Source organism: Culicoides brevitarsis, chromosome 1, assembly GCF_036172545.1.
Source record: "Culicoides brevitarsis isolate CSIRO-B50_1 chromosome 1, AGI_CSIRO_Cbre_v1, whole genome shotgun sequence".
Classification (NCBI taxonomy): Eukaryota; Metazoa; Arthropoda; class Insecta; order Diptera; family Ceratopogonidae; genus Culicoides; species Culicoides brevitarsis.
The window spans coordinates 17,325,476-17,345,199 of record NC_087085.1 but is presented as its reverse complement, the minus strand read 5'-3'; the positions used below and the strand labels follow the sequence as shown (position 1 = coordinate 17,345,199).

The 19,724-nt window shown below is 27.7% G+C and overlaps 1 protein-coding gene across 2 annotated transcripts; it reads right to left on the bottom strand.

Annotated features, from left to right (window-relative positions):
- Positions 1-7,211: 7,211 nt before the first annotated feature.
- Positions 7,212-19,039, bottom strand: LOC134828972 (long-chain fatty acid transport protein 4). Of its 2 annotated transcripts, none has more exons than XM_063841967.1 (9): positions 18,881-19,039; positions 10,965-11,312; positions 10,632-10,782; positions 10,096-10,571; positions 9,086-9,480; positions 8,944-9,022; positions 8,735-8,870; positions 8,466-8,596; positions 7,212-8,403 (listed from the first exon to the last, which is right to left on the bottom strand). In XM_063841967.1, exons 2-9 carry the CDS (start codon positions 11,144-11,146, stop codon positions 8,004-8,006), a joined length of 1,950 nt encoding a protein of 649 aa, XP_063698037.1. In that variant the 5' UTR covers positions 11,147-11,312; positions 18,881-19,039; the 3' UTR covers positions 7,212-8,003. The 2 variants fall into 2 exon arrangements, with proteins under 2 accessions (XP_063698037.1, XP_063698045.1); XM_063841975.1 differs by lacking the exon at positions 18,881-19,039 and adding an exon at positions 12,861-13,025.
- Between the last annotated feature and the right edge of the window lie 685 nt (positions 19,040-19,724).

Here is a 19,724-nt window from a genome sequence, read left to right as displayed (position 1 = left end):
TCATAAAATATTTTTTTCACCTATGAATTATCAGAAATTAAAAAAAAATATTTTTCCCGGAACCAAAATAATTTTTTAATAATAATAAGTCAATTTTCCAACAAAATATTTTTAATTTAAGACAATTTTTTTATTTTTTTTTTTTATTATTTTTTACTATTTATTTTTGTTTATTTCTCTCTTATTAAAATAAACAAAAATAAATTTAAAAAATTAATAAAAAAAATTTAAAATCATGAAAATAAATTTCTCGCACTTCTCCTCGGAAAATGAATTTTAATTAATTAAAATTCAATTTAAAAAAATTAATTTTATTGATTAATTAAAATTCATTTTTAATTTTTTTTTTTAATTTATTTTACGAATTAATTTTTGTTTATTTTTTTTGTCGATTTTTTTTATTTTTTACAATTAATTTTACAAATTAAAATTTAAAAAAAATCATAAATTATTTTTAAAAATATTATAAAATATTTTAAAATAATTTTTAATAATTATTAATATTTTTAAATATTTTAAAAATAATAATTATCAAAAATATTTTCTTAGAAAATGTTGATAAATTGCCCATAATTATTGATTTTTCACACTCCATTTGTCAAAATTCATAAGATTTTTCAAAAAAACCGAAAAACAAAACACAATATCGTCCTCGCATTAAACATCTTTAATAGTCTCATTCATGCCACATGCTCCATGCAAACAAAATACGCACACATTATTTTAATGTTGTCATTTTAGAGGAACTTCAAATACGCAACAAAACGCACGTTGTGCCAAAGTAATGTACTTCACTGCCTCGCAACGTCTCGAAACAAAAAAAAAGAGAGCAAAGCCGAAGAAAACGAATAAAAGAATGTATATTTATGTGAAGAAATTTTTTGGAAACAGCTGCGATTAATAAAAAAAAATATTTTATATATATAATGTGTCTGTACAACATGCGAGTGGCATGTGTTTTTTCTTTCCTTTTTTTTTGCCTGTCTTATTCCTTTCTTCCGAGTACACTTCTGAATTAAAAATAATAACTAACACATTTTGCGCATATAAATAACAAACAAAAATATTCTTTTCGTATAATATTTAATATTATTATTATAAAGAACTGCGAGACGGAGACCTACGGAAATTTTGGCTCTTTTTTGCCTATTTTATTTATTTATTATTATGATTGGAGCAACAGCAGTTGACATGTGTTTCTCATATTTTATGATGAAAAACTATTAAAAACATGTGATGGAAAATTTTTAGTTTTATACCTCGCAATTTATGACAATTTTTTCTTAAAATGACTAATTGTCTCAAATCTTGAGGAAAATTTTCTTTTACAAAAGATTTTTTTTTTTTGTACAATTTTCAATTTAATATAATTCTCTTAAGCAGAGTAGAGAGAAAAAGTGTCGAGGAAAAACTACGTGGGTTTATTATGCGACAGCTGCACATGTTTCCCAAAGTATAATAAATGTAGGAAATTCTTCGTTTGCCCATAAGTTGCTGCTGCTGCTGTTGTTGTTGTATGTCACCAATATATGGGCCATGCAGAAAATTTATGGAAAAACTCAAGCATGATTTGCCATGTCGACCGTCCTCGTACAGTTGCTGCCTAAATCGGCCTGCATCTTTCGTACAACGAAGCAGTACATAAATCACCAAAGGAAAATTTTTTATCTGAACATGTGTTACATCAACAGAGATTCTCGCTTTCAAAACAAGAGAGCGAAAATTTATTGCGGGAGAGGAATCGCGTTGCGAGAGTTTTTCTTATCACATACGCGCGTGTGTGTGTGTGTTTGTACGGGAAAACACATGATGCGATGATAAAAACAATTTGAAATAGGAAATATTAAAATGTCGCCAACATTCATATCTTCTTCGTGTGTCGCTTCTGGGTACCCCTTTTACAAAAATGTACGTAGCTATGGCGCGGTGTGTAATGCATTTAATGTTCGTAACAGAACCTATTAAAAACATTCATGCAGTTTTCCACACAGAGACCGACAACGTAAAGGGAATTATTTCATGTTTTCGCCTCAAGAAAAAAAAGCTACCTCTTGTCATTAGTTGTGTGGCATGGACAGCTTTGTTTTTGTGTATTTATTGTGGGATGACATATTTTCCAAAGCATTTAATGGTCGTACTTTTGGGTCTGGAATGCTTTTTCTCGTTCTTCAGTGGATTTTTTGCTATAAGAAAAAAATATATTAAATTTGGCGTTCGGAGAAGAATCGCGAATGATATCGCATTTGGATTTTGTTAATTATGTAATCGTTTTGACCACGTGGTTTTTAACGTATTATTATTTTCTAAATTAAGAACTTGTATGAAAAAAAAATTTTAAACCACGTGACCTAAAAACATCTTTAAATCATTTGACTTGAGCAATTTTTAAACCACGTGACCTGCATTTTTTTCAAACCACGTGACTTGATAATATTTCTAAACAAGTGATTCGAGATATTTTTAAACCACGTGACCTAAAAATATTTCAAATGTCTTGACTTAAGAAATTTTCAAACCACGTGACCTGAAATTTTTTCAAATCACGTGACTTAAGAAATTTTCAAACCACGTGACCTAAAAATATTTCAAATCACGTGACTTGAGAAATTTTCAAACCACGTGACCTAAAATATTTCAAATCACGTGACTTGAGAAATTTTCAAACCACGTGACCTGAAAATTTTTTCAAACCACGTGACTTGAGAAATTTTCAAACCACGTGACCTAAAAACATTTCAAATCACTTGACTTGAGAAATTTTCAAACCACGTGATTCGAGATGTTTTCAAACCACGTGACCAAAAAACATTTTAAATCATTTGACTTGAGAAAATTTCAAACCACGTGACCTATAAATATTTGAGACAAATTTAATTCCAGAGTAATATCACATTTTTTTCTTCAAAATGCGGTAAAAAAAAGAAAGAAAAAAATTTGCAAGCCGTTACAGCACCGAGATTTAATTTCAATTCATATAAATTGAACAACTTCCACTAAAATCCAATAATTTAAATAAAAAATACATGAATTTTAATATTGTTCGGCATTTAGTACAACAGCAGCCGTTTTCCTTCCCTTTTTCCAATACTTTGTTGCTACTGCTGCTGTGTGTGGCGAGTGTGCGAGCGGTGGCGCGGTATCAATAAAAACGATAAGAAAAAAATATTATCTTGGCATCATCTGGCCAGAAAATTCGATTCTTCAATTGAGTTTGAACAATAATAAAAATAATATTTATGCCAAGACAAAACGAACAAACTGTCATCATTACCAAAAATATAAGATTACCTTTTTACATTTTTTTATTATTTTATATTTTTCTTGTAGTCGTGGTACATACCTTTGAGTCGTCATGTGGTTACAAGATAATAGCATCATCGGCAACAAAAGAAATTTCGTGATTTTTAATATTTTTTGTCCGTTATTGATGGATAAGTATTTTTGCCAAAAATTGTTTAACGCGCAAAAAAAGGGGAATGGGTCACAGAAGAACCAATAATTTTTGTTCAATACAGTAAAAAAAGGTGATTGCCAAAAAAAGACTCCCTCTAAAGACGCTGTTGTGCGGTAAGTAAAGTAAAACGGCAACAGCTGGTCCTCTAATATCGCGCGCATATCCGATAAGGCGTATATGCAAATATTAGGCACAATTAAAATTTATAGGATATTTTATTTTTATACGCATATATAAAACATTTTGTGTGGATAAAAGGTGCTTTTGATTGAAAAAAAACGCACGACATGCATGCCTCGTTCAATTTATTGGATATTTTTTATTCGATAAATTTAATTAAATTTAAATAAAAGCAACCTCAAAAATTCTTCAAAATAAATTTATTATGTCAGCGGCAGTTGTTTGAATAGTTTGAATAAAAGCCTTCTCTCAAACAACACACACACAAACGTTGATCAAAAAGGATAAAAGCAAAAAATTAAATGACCCTCGTGTGTTTCGTCGTCCGTGTTTTTCGTGTGCGGATTGGATAATCTCACTTTATTGTTATCTAGCGATACTTGAACACAGTGTGTTTGATTAAATATAAAATATATAAAATTCAGAGCCTGAACTAATATTTTACTATATACTCATGTCATTTTTTTTGTAGCTTCAGCTTCGGTGCTTATATAAATATATTAAATGTATGTATGTTGGCGGTGGACAACTGGAGAGGAAACACCAATAAAAGCAATCAAATTTTGCAAAATTAATTAAAAACATTTTGATTAAATTGTATGTACGTGTGCCTGTGTGTGTGTGTGGTGAATGTTGTTATTTGATTTTAGTAGTGATGAGTTCAAGTATTATCAATAAACAGGGCAGATCCATTTTGGGTTCCAGAGTTTCATTAAAATATACCTTACCAAAATGGCTTACAATGTAAAAAAAATTCAATAATTTTTTTGTCAATTAATTTATTTTTAAAAATTATTTAAATTAAAAATTAAAATTCATTAATATTTATTGATAATAATTTTAATTGATATAATTATTTTTTTAAATTGATAATAAATTTTTTTTTTAATTTTTTGCGTCAAATTTTTTCACACAATCAAATTTAAAAATTAATGCTTTAAAAATATTTTTAAATTTTATTGTGACAATTTTCACCAGTTTTGAATCTTAAATATGTTAAAATGGCCATTATAATTTTTATTAAGTAATTTTCGAAAAAAAAAATTAAAAAAAATATGATATTTTAAACAATTTTTGGAATTGCCTTTCTTAATTAAATAAACTAATTGTAAGAAAAATTCATAAATTTTTATTTTCATTATTTTCTTAAAATTTTCAATGATTTTCGATAGTTTTATTTTATTTAATTATTATTTAAAAATTATTTGTCTCTTTTCGTTAATTTAAAATTTGAATTCTGAATTAAATAAATAATTATACAGACTATTTTAGATTTTCTAAAATAAAAAAATATTTCCTATTTTTTGAAATCAAAGGAATAGTTTTGTTAGAAAAATAATTTTTTAACATTAAAAATATTGAAAATCGTTAAAAAATAATTTTAAAAAAATATTTTTTCTAACAAAACTATTACTTTGATTTCAAAAATTAGTATTTTTTTATTTAAAAAAAATCTAAATTAATCTGAAAAATTATTTATTTAATTTTTTTTTGAATTTTGTATGGTTTTTATTCATTTTATTTCATTTTTGACAGTTTTAAATAATTTTAAAATTAATAATTCTGTAATGACCAAAAGTTGAATAGTCCATTTTCACATCAAGCTGAAAAATAACACGAACATGAATTTTCCTTAATTCCTTGGATAAACAACACCTTTCATTCCTGTCATTCTTTTACCGCACCGATAATGTCATCAACGACAAAAACGTTAAAAATTTAAATTTTCCGCCTCTTTTCCCCCCAAAAAATGGCTCTGCCTGTCACTTTTAAATACAAAAACACACACACATCAAAATCAAATCAGAGACTATCCTTCATATATTTATAAATGTTTTATTTTCATGTTTATTATTCATTAAAAACTATCCTGTGTGTTTGTTCCTGTGCGTGTGCGTATTTGATATATCACCTCTAAAAATAATGTCTTTTATGTGTGTCTGTTGGATTGTTTTGTTCAATGAATGAACAAACAAGAGCAAAACTATTCAATTAAAATTAAAATATAAATATTTGTGTCATTTTATATTATTATTTTATTTTTTTTTATCGTAGTATCTCCGCCTCACTCGCAAACGGCAAAAACAATAGCAACAACAAAACATTTTGAATAAAAAAAATATATAAAATATATTTATCTAGAACAGAAACAGTTTTGGCTGATGGTTTTGCACCAACATGAATTTTCAATGTTCGTAGCACTTTTGCTCGGATTGGGTGTGATGACCGTGTGTGTGTGTCTACTTGTGATTTCCTAACATATTCTCGTGTTTTGTGTTAAAATTGTGTGTGATGAAAACGATTTTAGCCTCAAACATTACCACACAAACAAGTATCAAGCAATTTTATTTATCAAATGCAGACATTTATATATTTAAACAACAAAACAGTTGCAAAAAAAAAGTGAATCAGTAGTACATCATTTTGTTGAGTAGGTAAATTGCTCGCGTTTGTGTGTGATCGTATGTTTGGAAAATTGACCGGTGAACATTTTTTCCCGGCTTTTTGAACATGATTTGATCCATGCATGGTTTCGGGCCAGCAAAATGTTTTTCTAGAGGTGCAGGAAATGTTTTGTGGTGTGTTTTTCGGACTCGACACGATTGAATGCTCACCTGAATTTGAAAGGTAGCCAATTTCGGGGAACATCAAATGAAAATTTGTGTCACTCAGTGATTTTAACATTTTTTTCGAGCTTATAAAAAATGTATGATCCTAAATTTTGTCTTTTTCTCTTTAAAAAATGCTAAAATTTTTGCTTTGAAATTTGATTGATTTAAATTGACATTTAATTTTTTTAATATTAATTAAATAAAAATTAAATTAATTATTTAATAATTTATTTAAATATTCTTAATTAATTTACAATAGAAGAAATAATAATAAATCTGAAAATCAGGCTCAAGCTCTTTGAGAAAATTTAAAAAAAATAAATTTAATTTTTTAGGAAATATTTTTAGAGAAGAAAATTCATGTAAAATTTCGTCTTGAAAAACAAAAAATTTAAAAAAATAGGTAAATAAAATAAAAAAAAAAAAATTATTAAGATTTTTAACTAAAAAAAATCTACATATAAAAAGAAAATTTCAAGAACTCAACATTTCATGGAAAATTAAAAATTTTAATAGAAAACCATTCAGGTCATATCATCTTCTATATTTTCGATGCATTTTCACATAGAACAACAGAAAACAAAAGGATTAATTACTTTAGCCTGAAAAACAATACAATACTGTCCATTCTTGGTCTTTTATCAAAATTGAGCAAAATATAAATTTATTTATTTACCTGGAAATTTTAATTAAAATAAATTGAATTTTGCCATAAAGAAACCACAAAAATCGAAATTGAAATTCTTCTCACAATACCAAGCTTAGCTCATCTTAGTTTCCAAAAATCACCAACAAAGCATCAAAAATATGCAAGAAAATTAAAAGAAAAAATATTATTTTCATTATATTACTTTTTATTTAATTTTTTTTTTTTTAAATATTTATTTCTTAAATTTACAACTCTTTAGATATAGGTACCTAACTTCCACGAAAATACAAGTAACCTAATTTTTATTTTTTTCATTATTTCCACTATATTAATCGCCTTTTTACAATTTTTCTGTTCATCATCAAAAATAAAAAGGTGAAAACATTTGAAAATTCTTAATCTAATAAAAAAATTTAAAATTAACAAAAAATTATAATTTCAACAATTCGTTATCTATTAATTTGTTCATCATAAAAGTGGAAATTAAAGCACTGTGTTATTTACAAAAAGGTTCGCAATTTAATTTAATATTTTTTTTTTCTAGAAATTTAGCTGCCGATAAATAAAGCCCTCCAATGAAAATTTTATAAAAAAACGAGAGAGGTTTTATTAACTACACCTATAATAATATAATTAAATTTAAAATTAAACAACTGTCTAACTTTAGGATTATTAAGTCTTTATTTTTATTGTTCCGCAACATCACCCTTTCAATATATATTTACTAACGTTATTACTTCTAATTTTTTTTTTCTTGTAAATATACGTTGATAGTACAACAATAGTGGTACATATTATTGATAATTGCACAAAAGTCGGATATTTTTACTTTTTTTTCTTCTTGAGGCAATCAAAATATGCCATTTTACGTAATTTTTTAATTAAAAATGGAAAATTTATTTTTGAAATAATTTTTTTCTATGCAAAATTTTTGCGCGTCACAATTATTCTCTCATCACTTTACTAAGCTCATCATTAAAAATTGTAGCATCAGGTCAGCAGTCACACACGAAACGAAACGATATTTGAACGAAAAAAAAAAATTAACGAAATGTAGCAAAAAATGCACAGTCAATCCAGTAGAAGTAGTAGTGATATTAGCGTTGATTCACAGCCTTGCTTTGCCATTCATGACATCGTCGTAATCTTTCTGCGTGAATTTGCGGTAAACGCCGTCGTGATTCAGGAAATACAGTGGATCCTTGATGGCATTGAGGTCGAAGCCCTCTTTGACGAAATCGCGTTTTATCACTTTGAAGGTACTTGTCATCGGGACACTTTTTAGCACGCGAATGAATAATGGACGAGCGTAGGCAGGCAGCGCTCCTTTGATGCCAGCTGACAAGTGTTCGACATCGAGTTGGTTATCGGGATCGACAATGGCAGCCATGCCAGCTTTGCCTTCTGTGTGGGGAACTTCGACACCGTATACCGTGCAATCTTTCAAGCCGACAACGTTGCTGATGACAGCTTCAACTTCGGATGTGGCGACATTTTCACCGCGCCATCTAAGGAAAAATAATTTTTTTTAGCTGTGGGGTCAGGAAAAAAAATTAAATTTGATTTTTACCTGAAAGTATCTCCGGTTCTGTCTTTGAAATACAAATTGTACAAAAGATCCATGACTAAGATATCGCCAGAATTGAAGTACATATCACCTTCTTCAAAGACATTTTTGACGATTTTCTTTTCTGTAGCTTTCTGCAATGATAAAAAAATTAAAATTAAATAAATTTTTCATTAAAAAATAAAAATTAATTACTCAAAAGACAAGAAAACAAAAAAATTTAAACGAAAATTTTGATTTCAGACAATGAATGAAATAAAGCGTCGCCTTACCTTATCTGAATATCCGGCAAAGTCGCCAGTGATGGACTTTTTCTTGATTTTACCGATGAAGACACCTGGCTCTCCGGGCTTGCAACGCGTGCATCTTCCATTACTATCACGGATGGGTTCGCCTTCTTCATCACATCTACGGAAAAAAATAAATTTTTAGGTAAAAAATATGATTTTTTTTAAGATTTTTATTTTTTGAGAAAACTTACTTGACTAACATTACTGGATAAATAAATCCGAGAGATCGTGGAATAAATCCGACTGATCCAGGGGTGTTTGTGATATTAACTGTAAAAAAAAATATTTTTTGTTACAAAATTTCTTTAAAAAAAGATTTTTTCTAAATTTTACCTAAATTGCTGTTGCCTTCGGTACTTCCGTAAAACTCTCCGACTTGTGCAACTTGGAATCGCGACACAAATTGATTCCAGATTTGTGGTTTAAAGCCATTACCGAAAATAAGACGGACATTGTGAGCTGTGTCCTCGGGCTTTGGTGGTGTACTTAGCAAGAAGCGGCAAATTTCGCCAATGTATTGTGCGACGGTGCATTTGTGCTTGATACAGTCGGCCCAGAAATTGGATGCCGAGAATTTCTTCCGTAGTGCCATCGAAACCCCCTTGAGACACACGATTCCAACACCAATCATACCGCCAGCAGTGTGATACAGAGGTAGTGGATTGTAGATGACATCATCTGTACGGATTGCGTGCATGAAATACACACCCATCGACATGAACATATATCTGGAATCACAAATTTAAATATATTCATTAGCATTGTTTTGCAGTTCTACGTAAGGTTGCTTCAATTTTATTTTGAATTTTTTGTTTCTTGACCAACTTTACAATTGAAAGGGCTAAAAATGTTAAAAATTTCATCATAAAATGACCATTTTTGGTAATTTTTCATAATTTTTTAAGAAATTTTTTTTTAAAAACTTTAACTTTTGAAATACTTTTGTATCGTTTTTAGTATTTTAGCATCATTCTTCTTCTTTTTTACAAATAATTTTAAAAAATTATCTGAACAATTTAGAATTTTTTCAATTTTTTTTTTAACAATATTTGTTTTTTTGATAATATAAAATTGATTTTAGAGTATTTTAAGTTCAAAATTTAAAAAAATAAGAATTTTATAAAAGATAATCCTCAAAAAATTTAGAAAAATTATTTTAATAATTTTAGGATTTTTTATAAAAAAAATATATGCTGAAGTACAATTTTCAATACAACAAATTTGAAAATTTGAAAATAATTTTTAAAAAAATTGGAAATTTCATGAAAAATTTTAGGCATGGAGCAAAAATTTAAAAAAAATTGTAGCAACCTAAAAAAAATCGTTCACTGTTATTCCCTTACCTAACGTGCGTAATGACAGCTGCCTTTGGAAGTCCCGTTGTGCCCGAGGTGTAAATGTAACAAAGCTTATCCTTTGGCTGGAAACTGCTGTCTTTCGTTATTTGTACAATGGACACAGTATCAAGTTCTTTCTTCAAGTCTGTGGCACCCGACAACATGTCTTGCTTATCTTTCGGGCCATTGTATTGGAAAACTGGCATCCCTTTGATTTCCGGATCGTCACGAATTTCGGTCAAGGCATCCTTAAGTTCGGCACTGACAATAACGGCAGTCGCGCCCGCAGCTTTGATGGAATGAATCAAGGGATCTTTGCGCAAATTGTAGTTGATCAAAGCTGTCGTTACTCCAATTTTGGACAAACCGATCCAAAAGAAGGGATATTCGACTTTTGTCTCCATCAGCAACGCAATGGAATCGCCCTTTTTGAAGCCCTTGCTTTTGAAGAAACTTGCAACGCGATTTGAGAAGGTGTTGGCCTAAAATGAAAAATTTTTAATAAAAAAATTAATTTTTTGGGATTTTTTTTTTAAATTTACCTCACTAAAAGTAATTTTAGTATCATCCATCATTAAGGCGGTTTTGTTGGGGTAACGTTTCACCGTTTCCTCGAAAATATCTCCAACGGTCTTGTTGGCTTTGATCCATTGGTGGACGGTCCAGTTGATACAAATGAATCGCCATGCCGCTCTGTAACACAAAAAATAAATAATTTTATTATCACACTGATCCAAATACTACAAAATTTATTGATTGATAAGAGAATTAGCGCACAAATTAATTTAATGCATCGTAATCAATAAATTTCGTCCAAAGTACAGGGTTCACGTAAAAATCTCGTGAGCAAGGTTATGGATAAAAAAAAAACTCACTTTAAATCTCTCGGTGTAGCGGCTGCCAAACTATAAACTGACGTAACACGATCGCCACTCAGCATGTACAACGTGGTGACAATCGCTGGGATGTATCCAACGAAATAGGTGAGCACAATTCCAAACACACTGATGCATGCTGTCGTGAGTCTTCTCTGTTTTTGTGTCAGTTCGAGAAGCATTTTGAACAATTATCTACTTTTTTTTATTAAATAACTTTATTTTTTTAGAATTATTTTTTTAGATGGCTCTTGTTTCACTACTACACTTATTTCTTATGTCTTTATCGATAACTTAAGGAGTTCATTTGAGTATCTTTTTCTCACTTTTGGTAAGTTGTTGTTGTTTCTGTAACGAAAAAAAAAATTGTGTTAATTAAAATTTATTATTACATTAAATTTAAGTAAAAATTAACAAGAGATAACGAAATTTCGTAATTCTTTCACACTAAAGGCACTAAGCACAGCGAGCGGCATGCGAAATAAGGTCAAGTACACCGACTTTTTACAATGTTTACGTTCTACAGACACTCTCTAAGTGGACCAACTGTTAATTTTTTTCTTAATTTAATTTTGAAACTTATGAGAAAGAAATTTATTTTTAGAAATCAGCAAAAAAAAAATTATTAAAAAATTACTGATGTCAATCTCAATGTTGTTTCTTGCATACCAGAATAATTTTTGATCAATTTTCATTTTTTTTTTTCATGAAAAACATTCGATTTTTATCATGCAACATTTTTCGTGCGTCACTAGCTTTAGATAAGTGTGCCAAAAATTCCAGCAAATTCTTATCGTCTTCAATAAATCTCTTAAATAACTTTTTTTATGATTGTTTATGAACGCCAAATCCGCACAATGGAACTAGAAGATAATAAACATGCAAAAACTTGTATCAATGTTGCATAACGAACAAGGCGATAGACTAAACAAAAACTAAAAAAAAAAATAAATGATAAGATTAATTGAGTTATTTAACGCTAACTGGACACCGTTTATCGTGATTCGCGATCAATTTGTTCAGTTTAATGATTGTTTATTAAATTTTTAAAGTACAAAAAACTTTTAATCGTTAAATAAATACTTTTGCATGTAAAAGGCTTGTCATGTCTGGACAGCTTTTGACTTTTCTTATCAGTTGTTGACTTCAGGATTACTTAAAAAAGAATGTTTTGACTATAAAATTTTGCTGAAGTCAACATTTACCGTTAATATTAACATAAAATGTCGTAAAAAATGTTAAAAATAAACAAAAACCGGCTTTAACTCCTACTTCTTTGTATCTTTCTTACAAGTTTGTTGTATCATTTTTGGCTATTTTTCGCCATTTCTTTTTAAAAAAATATTTTTTTGATATTAAGAGTCCATTGACCATCACTGATTATTTTTTTGTTACGTTTTTAGGATTATTAAATATCATTAAATTTTTCAACATTGTGCGCCGTCAAACAGAAACTGGTTTTATTAATATAATTAAAATCATCAATATGTTTGTAATACATTTTTTTTTATATGAAAAAAAAAATAATTACAAAAAAAAATAAATTTAAATTAAAAACGTCGCTGTATCGTGAAATAAAAAATAATAATAATAATAAACAAACATTGTACTTGACGACCTTCAACTTTCCTAAAAGAGGGACTTTAACCGGTGAAGTGGTTTTTTGTCTTCATTTTATGCAAAATATTTAGCTTGTTACCTGATGTTTGTTATTTAAAACTTTTTTTTTTTAATTAAAAAAAAAAATATTTAAATTAGTGACATTTTTGCGAAGATACGAAACAAGTTTCAGTTTCATTTTGAATAAAACAAAAAAAAAATTAAATCACTATTTTTTAAAATTTCGATATTTTGCGCAGTTAATTAAGAGAAAATCTTAATTTTTCTTAAACTCACCACGTGCTTTCACTTTGACAGCAAACACGAAAAAAAATCTCTATATTTAATCAAACTCCTATGCACTTGTCTCACTCAGCGTGAAGTGAACAAATAATAAGAAAGAAGAGAAAGATTTTTTTTTAATAATAAAATTAAACAAAAGAAATCGTGTACGCTCGCAACGACTGCCCAACCAATACTAAACTCAAAGTCTTAAAGACAACACACTTTTTGTGTCGACGACGAAGGCGATGATGATGACGATAATGTCTTTTACTCGTACGTTACTACGGTCAATGCTTCCCATGTTCATTCATTCACCAAGTACAGCTCGGAGTGTACGGAGTCGTCTCTTAATCTTTGTTCAAACGAAAAAAAAAATGCTAATCAGAATGCACACACAGACACGTCAAAATATAAATAAACAAGGAAAAAGCCGGTATTCCAGTGTGCGAGAGAATTTACGATTTCTGGCCCGTAATAAAATCGTGTTACAGACAACTTTTAGACTTTGAATCCGACACACGTTGCCTAATCTCCGTCTAATCGTGGCGTGTCTGGGCAAAACAAGGTGATACGTTATCTCGTGGAGTTGATGATTAGAAGTTGACCAAAAAAAATATTAAACTTCGGTTCGAAGTACAACAAGTGAAGCTCATAAAGTGCTCTTTGTAGCTTATCATTCGTAAACTGAGGTGTTATCATGCAGTAAACAAAGTGCAATTTCGTTTTTTTTACGAGCCATGGATAAAAAATGTCAACTTACTTGACCATAAATTTTTGTTATCTCTGAGTTTTTTAATTGATGCGAGGTTTTTGACATTTTTTTGAGGCGCAGTAAATAATTTTACTTGCAAAAAAATTACAAGATTTTTTGATAAAAATTGAGTTTTTCGTCTCGCCGCAATATAAATATCACAATCAAGTGTCTTACGATGTTTGTAAATAAATTCATATTTACATTTATTTACGCGGTGATGTAACGATGCAATTAAAATGAAATCATTTATTATTTGTTGTGTGGAAGTGTGTCAGTTATTTGTCTTTAGTTGAAGGTCTGGATTTTTTTTTTCGCTATTATCGCACGTTTTTGAAGGAATTTTGTTTAGATTTTTCAGTCTTTATGAGAATTTTAAAAAAATAATTTTTGACGTAAAATCAGAATTGAACAAATCTATGACATATCAAGTCAAAATAAAAATTTGACTTATGGTCAAAAATCAAAAATTTTTAAAGTTTTATTATTATTATTTTTTTTTTTTAATTAATTAAAAAGATTTTTTCTCAAAATTTAGTTCAAAAATCAAAAAATATTTAAATTTTGAATGATTTTAAATTTTTATTAAGCTTAAGTCAAAGTATTTTACCAATAAGGCTTAAATTAAAGTTTAAGTCATAAGTTTTTCCAGCCCTGGAATAAGACTTAAACTTGACTTAAAGAATTTATTTTTTCAAACTTCAAAATATTTAAGTCAATAGCAAAATAATCGATTCTTGGTTAATCGACCAAATTTAAAGGAAAAATTTTTTTTCTAAGCAGTAATTTTAGAAAATTTGGCAAATTAGCTTTAATTTTGGCTTAAGTCAAATTTTTCTAATTTTTAAGTTAAGCTTAAGTTAAAATTCACATGAAAATTTTTCCTTACATTTCCTGATAAAAATAAAGAAAGAAATTAATTTTTTAAACAAAACTAACATAAAAATATATTCTAAATTCAGTTTTGGCCTAAATATCTCATTTTAAGGCTCAACATATTTTTAAAATTTAAATTTTAACCAAAAATTTGACTAACTTTAATTAATTAATTATTTTTTGAATTAAATAATTTTTTAATTTTACATTTTTAAAATATTTTTATTAAAATTTCCTCGATTGATGAAAATTTTTTAAAAACTTCAAAAATATATAAACTAAATTTTTGTACAAAATGTGATTAAAACAAGTACAAATCCTATCTCCGACAGAGTAAAAACAGGTAAAAACCCCGAAAACATGATTTTGCATGAAATTTCCACAAAAAATTCACAATAAGAAATCATGTTTCACCAAGTCGTCTCCAAAAACAAACCAAACCGAACGACCAAAAAATCCATCAAAAATTTACACCTCACATAACACACCGATTTCAAATATTTTTCATGATTTAATACATTACATAATCATCACTTTATAAGCTTTCTTTCCTTTTGATTTTATACACATGCACATAACATTTAATAACAATGCGCGATTTCATACGCAAATTTAATGTATTCCGAAATACCAGTTTTGTTTGATTAACTTTTGTCCAGACCGGTAGTTTCGAGGCGTATTTTTAACAAAGTGTCGGTCGATCATCGGAAGTCAACTTATAAGGTCAAAATTGATTTTTTTTTCTTTTGTAATTCGCAACGAACGATACTTGTTGTGGTGCAAATCGAGGCAAATCGTTCTGATTGCAAAATAAACACGTGTTAAATTAATAGTTACATGCAAATAAAGCAACTGAGAAGATATGAGAATTTTACAACGCAATAATTGCGATTACGTATCTTCTTGTTTTATTTTTTTATTTTGCATCGTAGGTATTGATTAGACATGTTAATGATAGCCTTCGATGCAAAAGTTAGACGTGCATTACGAATAAATCTAATTTTAGCGAAGACGGGTGTCTTGAAGCAGTAAAATTATTTAAGTAGGGCACTGTGTCAATGTTCTAGTTTTGAATTTTCGTTATCACCTTTCGATATTTCAAGATCAAGTCTAATAATTTTGTGTTACAAGACCGGTTCAAAGGACGCCCAGTCGTGTTCTAAGTTGCCCTCAACTCTGCCTTCATGGCAACGAAACGACTTTTAAAAATAATAATTAAACACTTACATGCAATTACGCTATCATTTGTAATAGAACATGAAAATTTCAACCTAATTCCGCATATTTTTGAATTATTTATACTTGGCTATTAATTCATGTGTAGGAACAAAAAAAAATTGACCAATATCACACCACTCCATGACATGACGCATCACCAGACAGAACATCTGACAGAATTTCGTACATAGATTAATTTAAATATTAAATAATGTGACTCAACTGTAGAGCTTCTGTGGGCATATCGTTTCGTCATAAACTCTTCTCTTCCTCTTGTCATGATAATGTTCATTCATTCAAATGAATTTGAATTCAAAAGAAATATTTTACAAGGAAAATTCCGCTCGCATGATGAAATTATGGAAATGTGGAGTTTTTTTGATGGTCAAGGTCGGAAAAGTTGTGTGAAGAAGCAAATATTTTTGAATAAAAGATGAAATTGCAATAAAATTTATATTTCATTCATTTTAGAAAGTGCACTTTTTGCATCGTAAATGAGACCTATTTAACGTAATGATAAATTCAAGTTGTTTAAAAGTTGTAAAATCTTAATTTAAGAAATCATGTGAGAAATTTCACATCTCTTTTTACAACGAAAATTAGCAAAATATCGTGAAAATTCATTTTTTAAATTTTATTTCAATTTTTTTATGCGAATCTTTGAAGCAATTTTTTGTATTTTAATTTTTTCTTATTAATTTAAAGACTTTTTCATATTCACCGTTTAAAACTAAGTCGAAAAATTATTTTTCAACAAAAATAGAAAAATTTAAATCAAACATGCTAAAAATTTGTCAATTCTGTCGTTTTTCTTTTGAATTTAGCCCAATTTTACAATTTATGATTAAATTTAAGATTTTTTAAAGTTGAACTTTATAAAATAATCTAAAATTTTTTGACTTAAACTCTCGTTTTAGGTTTTTCAAGTTTAGGTTTGAGCTTTTTAAAAAAAGCAAATTTTGGACTCAAGTTCAATAATAAGTCAATTTCAAAAACTTCTTTTACTTTGCTTCTGTTTCTCACAAATGAGCAAAAATTATTTAAAAATTAAAAAAAAATTTTTTTCTTTATCAAAAATTGTGGAAAAGTTGAAATTCGAATAATCTACAAAATGAGCCTTAAAATTTTAAATTTTCAAAGCTAATTTTTGAAAATTTTCAATAAAAAGTTTGAATTTCAAAAACTTCTATTGCTTTGCTTCTGTTTCTCACAAATGAGCAAAAATTATTTAAAAATTAAAAAAAAAATTATTTTTATCAAAAATTGTGGAAAAGTTGAAATTCGATCAATTTTTAAATTATTCTTGAGCTTAAGTTTGATTTAAAAAAAAATTAAATTAAGAACCTTTTCTCAAGTTTTATGTTTAAAAAATATTTTTAAACATATTTGAAGTATTTAACATATTTGAAGGATAAAATTTGATTTAAAATATTTTTTTAACTCTGAAATTAAATTTTTGAATCCGACTTAAGTGACTTTTACTTAAATTTTAATAAAAATTTTTCCAATTTAATATGAAATTCTCAAATCAATCAATATCTTAAGATACTTCTTTGTGACTAAAAAATTAAACTTTCAACCTAATTATTTCTTTTGTTATTGCAGATTACATTTTGCCATACTTTAAGATGACAATGAATCACCAACAGAAGAGAAAAGTGTGAATAACGGTTTATTAAAGAAATAAAATTGCAATAAACAAACAAAAAGTTGTCAAAGAAACTGTACTTCTACGACTTCCAAGATAAACTCAATGAAGCAAAAACATTCGTGAGCAAGCATTTCAACCAAAGCAAAAACGAAAGAAATGAATGCCAAAGAGAAAGTTTGCATTGGAGGTCATCAAATAGTAAAAATTATTGACTCGTTTGATTATTTTTATGCATATGTGTGTGAATGGCTCGACCACACACTACCATTCGTTCTCGGCGCAAAAAAAAACCTATGAGATAATTTCTTCATCCATTCACTTTGGTTCATTCACGATTATTGCACAGTGAGAAAAAAAATATTTATAAACATCTTACAAAATAATAAAAACAAGCAAGGTCCAAAGTTCTTCTCAATCACACACGAGAAGTGAGAAATTATTACTTAAATAAACTAAAAACAAGGTTTCACAAGATTCAGTGCGATATCTTCACACAACGTCGCCGATGAAGTTATAAAATTAAATGACATGATACGATGTAAGTGTAAAGTTCCCTTTTGATAAGAGAGATGATCTATTAATAAATTAGACGTAATTGCCGCTGCCTGCCACCTTATCCGGTTTCGCGCGTCGTCTTTCACTTTGAGACCGGAGATTTTGTTACAGGAACTTGAAATTTCGGTCAAAAGTATCATTTTTCCGCTGGAGTAGTAAAATTTTGTGTTTTAGAAAATAAATCACAATTAATTCACTTTACTACGTTACATTGAATTATTTTGAATGTCACCGTTTTATTTTAAATTAAATGCATGCAAATGACGAGCATGTGAAAAAAATACGGATGTTCGTTGTTTCACGTGCTCTTGACAGGCAATCTAAAAGTTATCACAACACAATTGTTTTGTTCAGAGAAAAAACTTTAGATATTGGCATCTTGACACACAACAAAGAACCAGTCGTCTCCATCGTCGTTTATTTCTTCAAATTTTTTTTTAAGAGAGGGAACAGGTTTGAAGGCCACGTCACATCACACATCACAAAACGACTTAAATTTATAACAAAATGATTCGACAGAAAAAAAAGGAACCACAAACGAGAATTTAAACCAGTTTTATGGCACAAAAAAATTTTTGTGTACAAACATTGTAAGTTTCGAGGCAAAAGAAGCCTGTAAAAAAATCAAACTAACAATATTTTAAAAATAGAACAAAAAAATGCAAAAAAAAAAGTTGAAGTCATGTTCCATTAATATTAAACACATGGAAATACTGATATTTATTATAAAAAATTGCTTATTTTGGAATTTGCACTCATTCACTTGTGTTGCATGAACACGTGTACGACCTTTTGATTAATAAATATGCTTTTAAATTAATTATTTTTCATTTAAATGTACTTTTTTTGTGTGTCACTTTGTTCAAGGTTTTCGTTTTTTTTTTGTTTCGTTCTTCATCGTAAATCATTATTTGTTTATTATTTTTATTTAATTTTTCATATTTTTTCGGAATATAAATTTGCACTTGGCGTTTTATTTACCTTTTTATTTTATATTTTTTTACTTCACGGGTCGGTACAAAAATTATTATTTATTTACTAAACAACAACAACAACAATAAAAAAATGTATACAAAGTTGAAGAAACCGTGTTACTTTGTATTTTGTAATTTAATTATGAATAAAATTCATCCGCGTTCAACAAGAGTTTGGAATGAACTGAAGAAAAGAGTAATAAGTATGCACGCACAAAGCAAAGCACGGCGACGACAATTCCAGTTTTGCACATTATTTTATTTATTTATAAAGTTATGTACGGATTTCGTGTATGAACGGTGGGTCGTTTTATACCATCTTTAAAATTAACTAAAAATGTTTTTTTTTTAAATAAATATATATTTTTAAAATAATAATAAGAAAAATTATTTTTATTAATTTTTTAATAAAATTTGATTAAAATTCAAACTTGTCATAAAATTTAAAAATTTTGGTTTTTTAAAAAGTATTTTTGAAAAATTTTACTTATTTAGGTAAAAAAAATAAAAAAAAATAATAATTGAACAAAAAATTATTAAATTAAAATTAAAAAAATAAAAATTAATTATTAAACAAAGAAAAAAAAATTTCGTAATTTTCTAAATTAAAATTACATTTGTAAATTTAAATTATTAAAAATTATTAAATTATTTAAATTAAAAATTATTAAATTTAAATTTTTCCTTAAAATGAATTAATTTTAAAATATATAAATATTAATAGAGGGTACTAATTAAAGAAATTAATTTAATTTTAGATTAAATTGACCTAAAAAGCTTTTGTATTAGGCTCAAACTAAAAAAAAAATAAAAATTCAATTCATTATTTTTTAAAAATTTTTAGGAAAAAA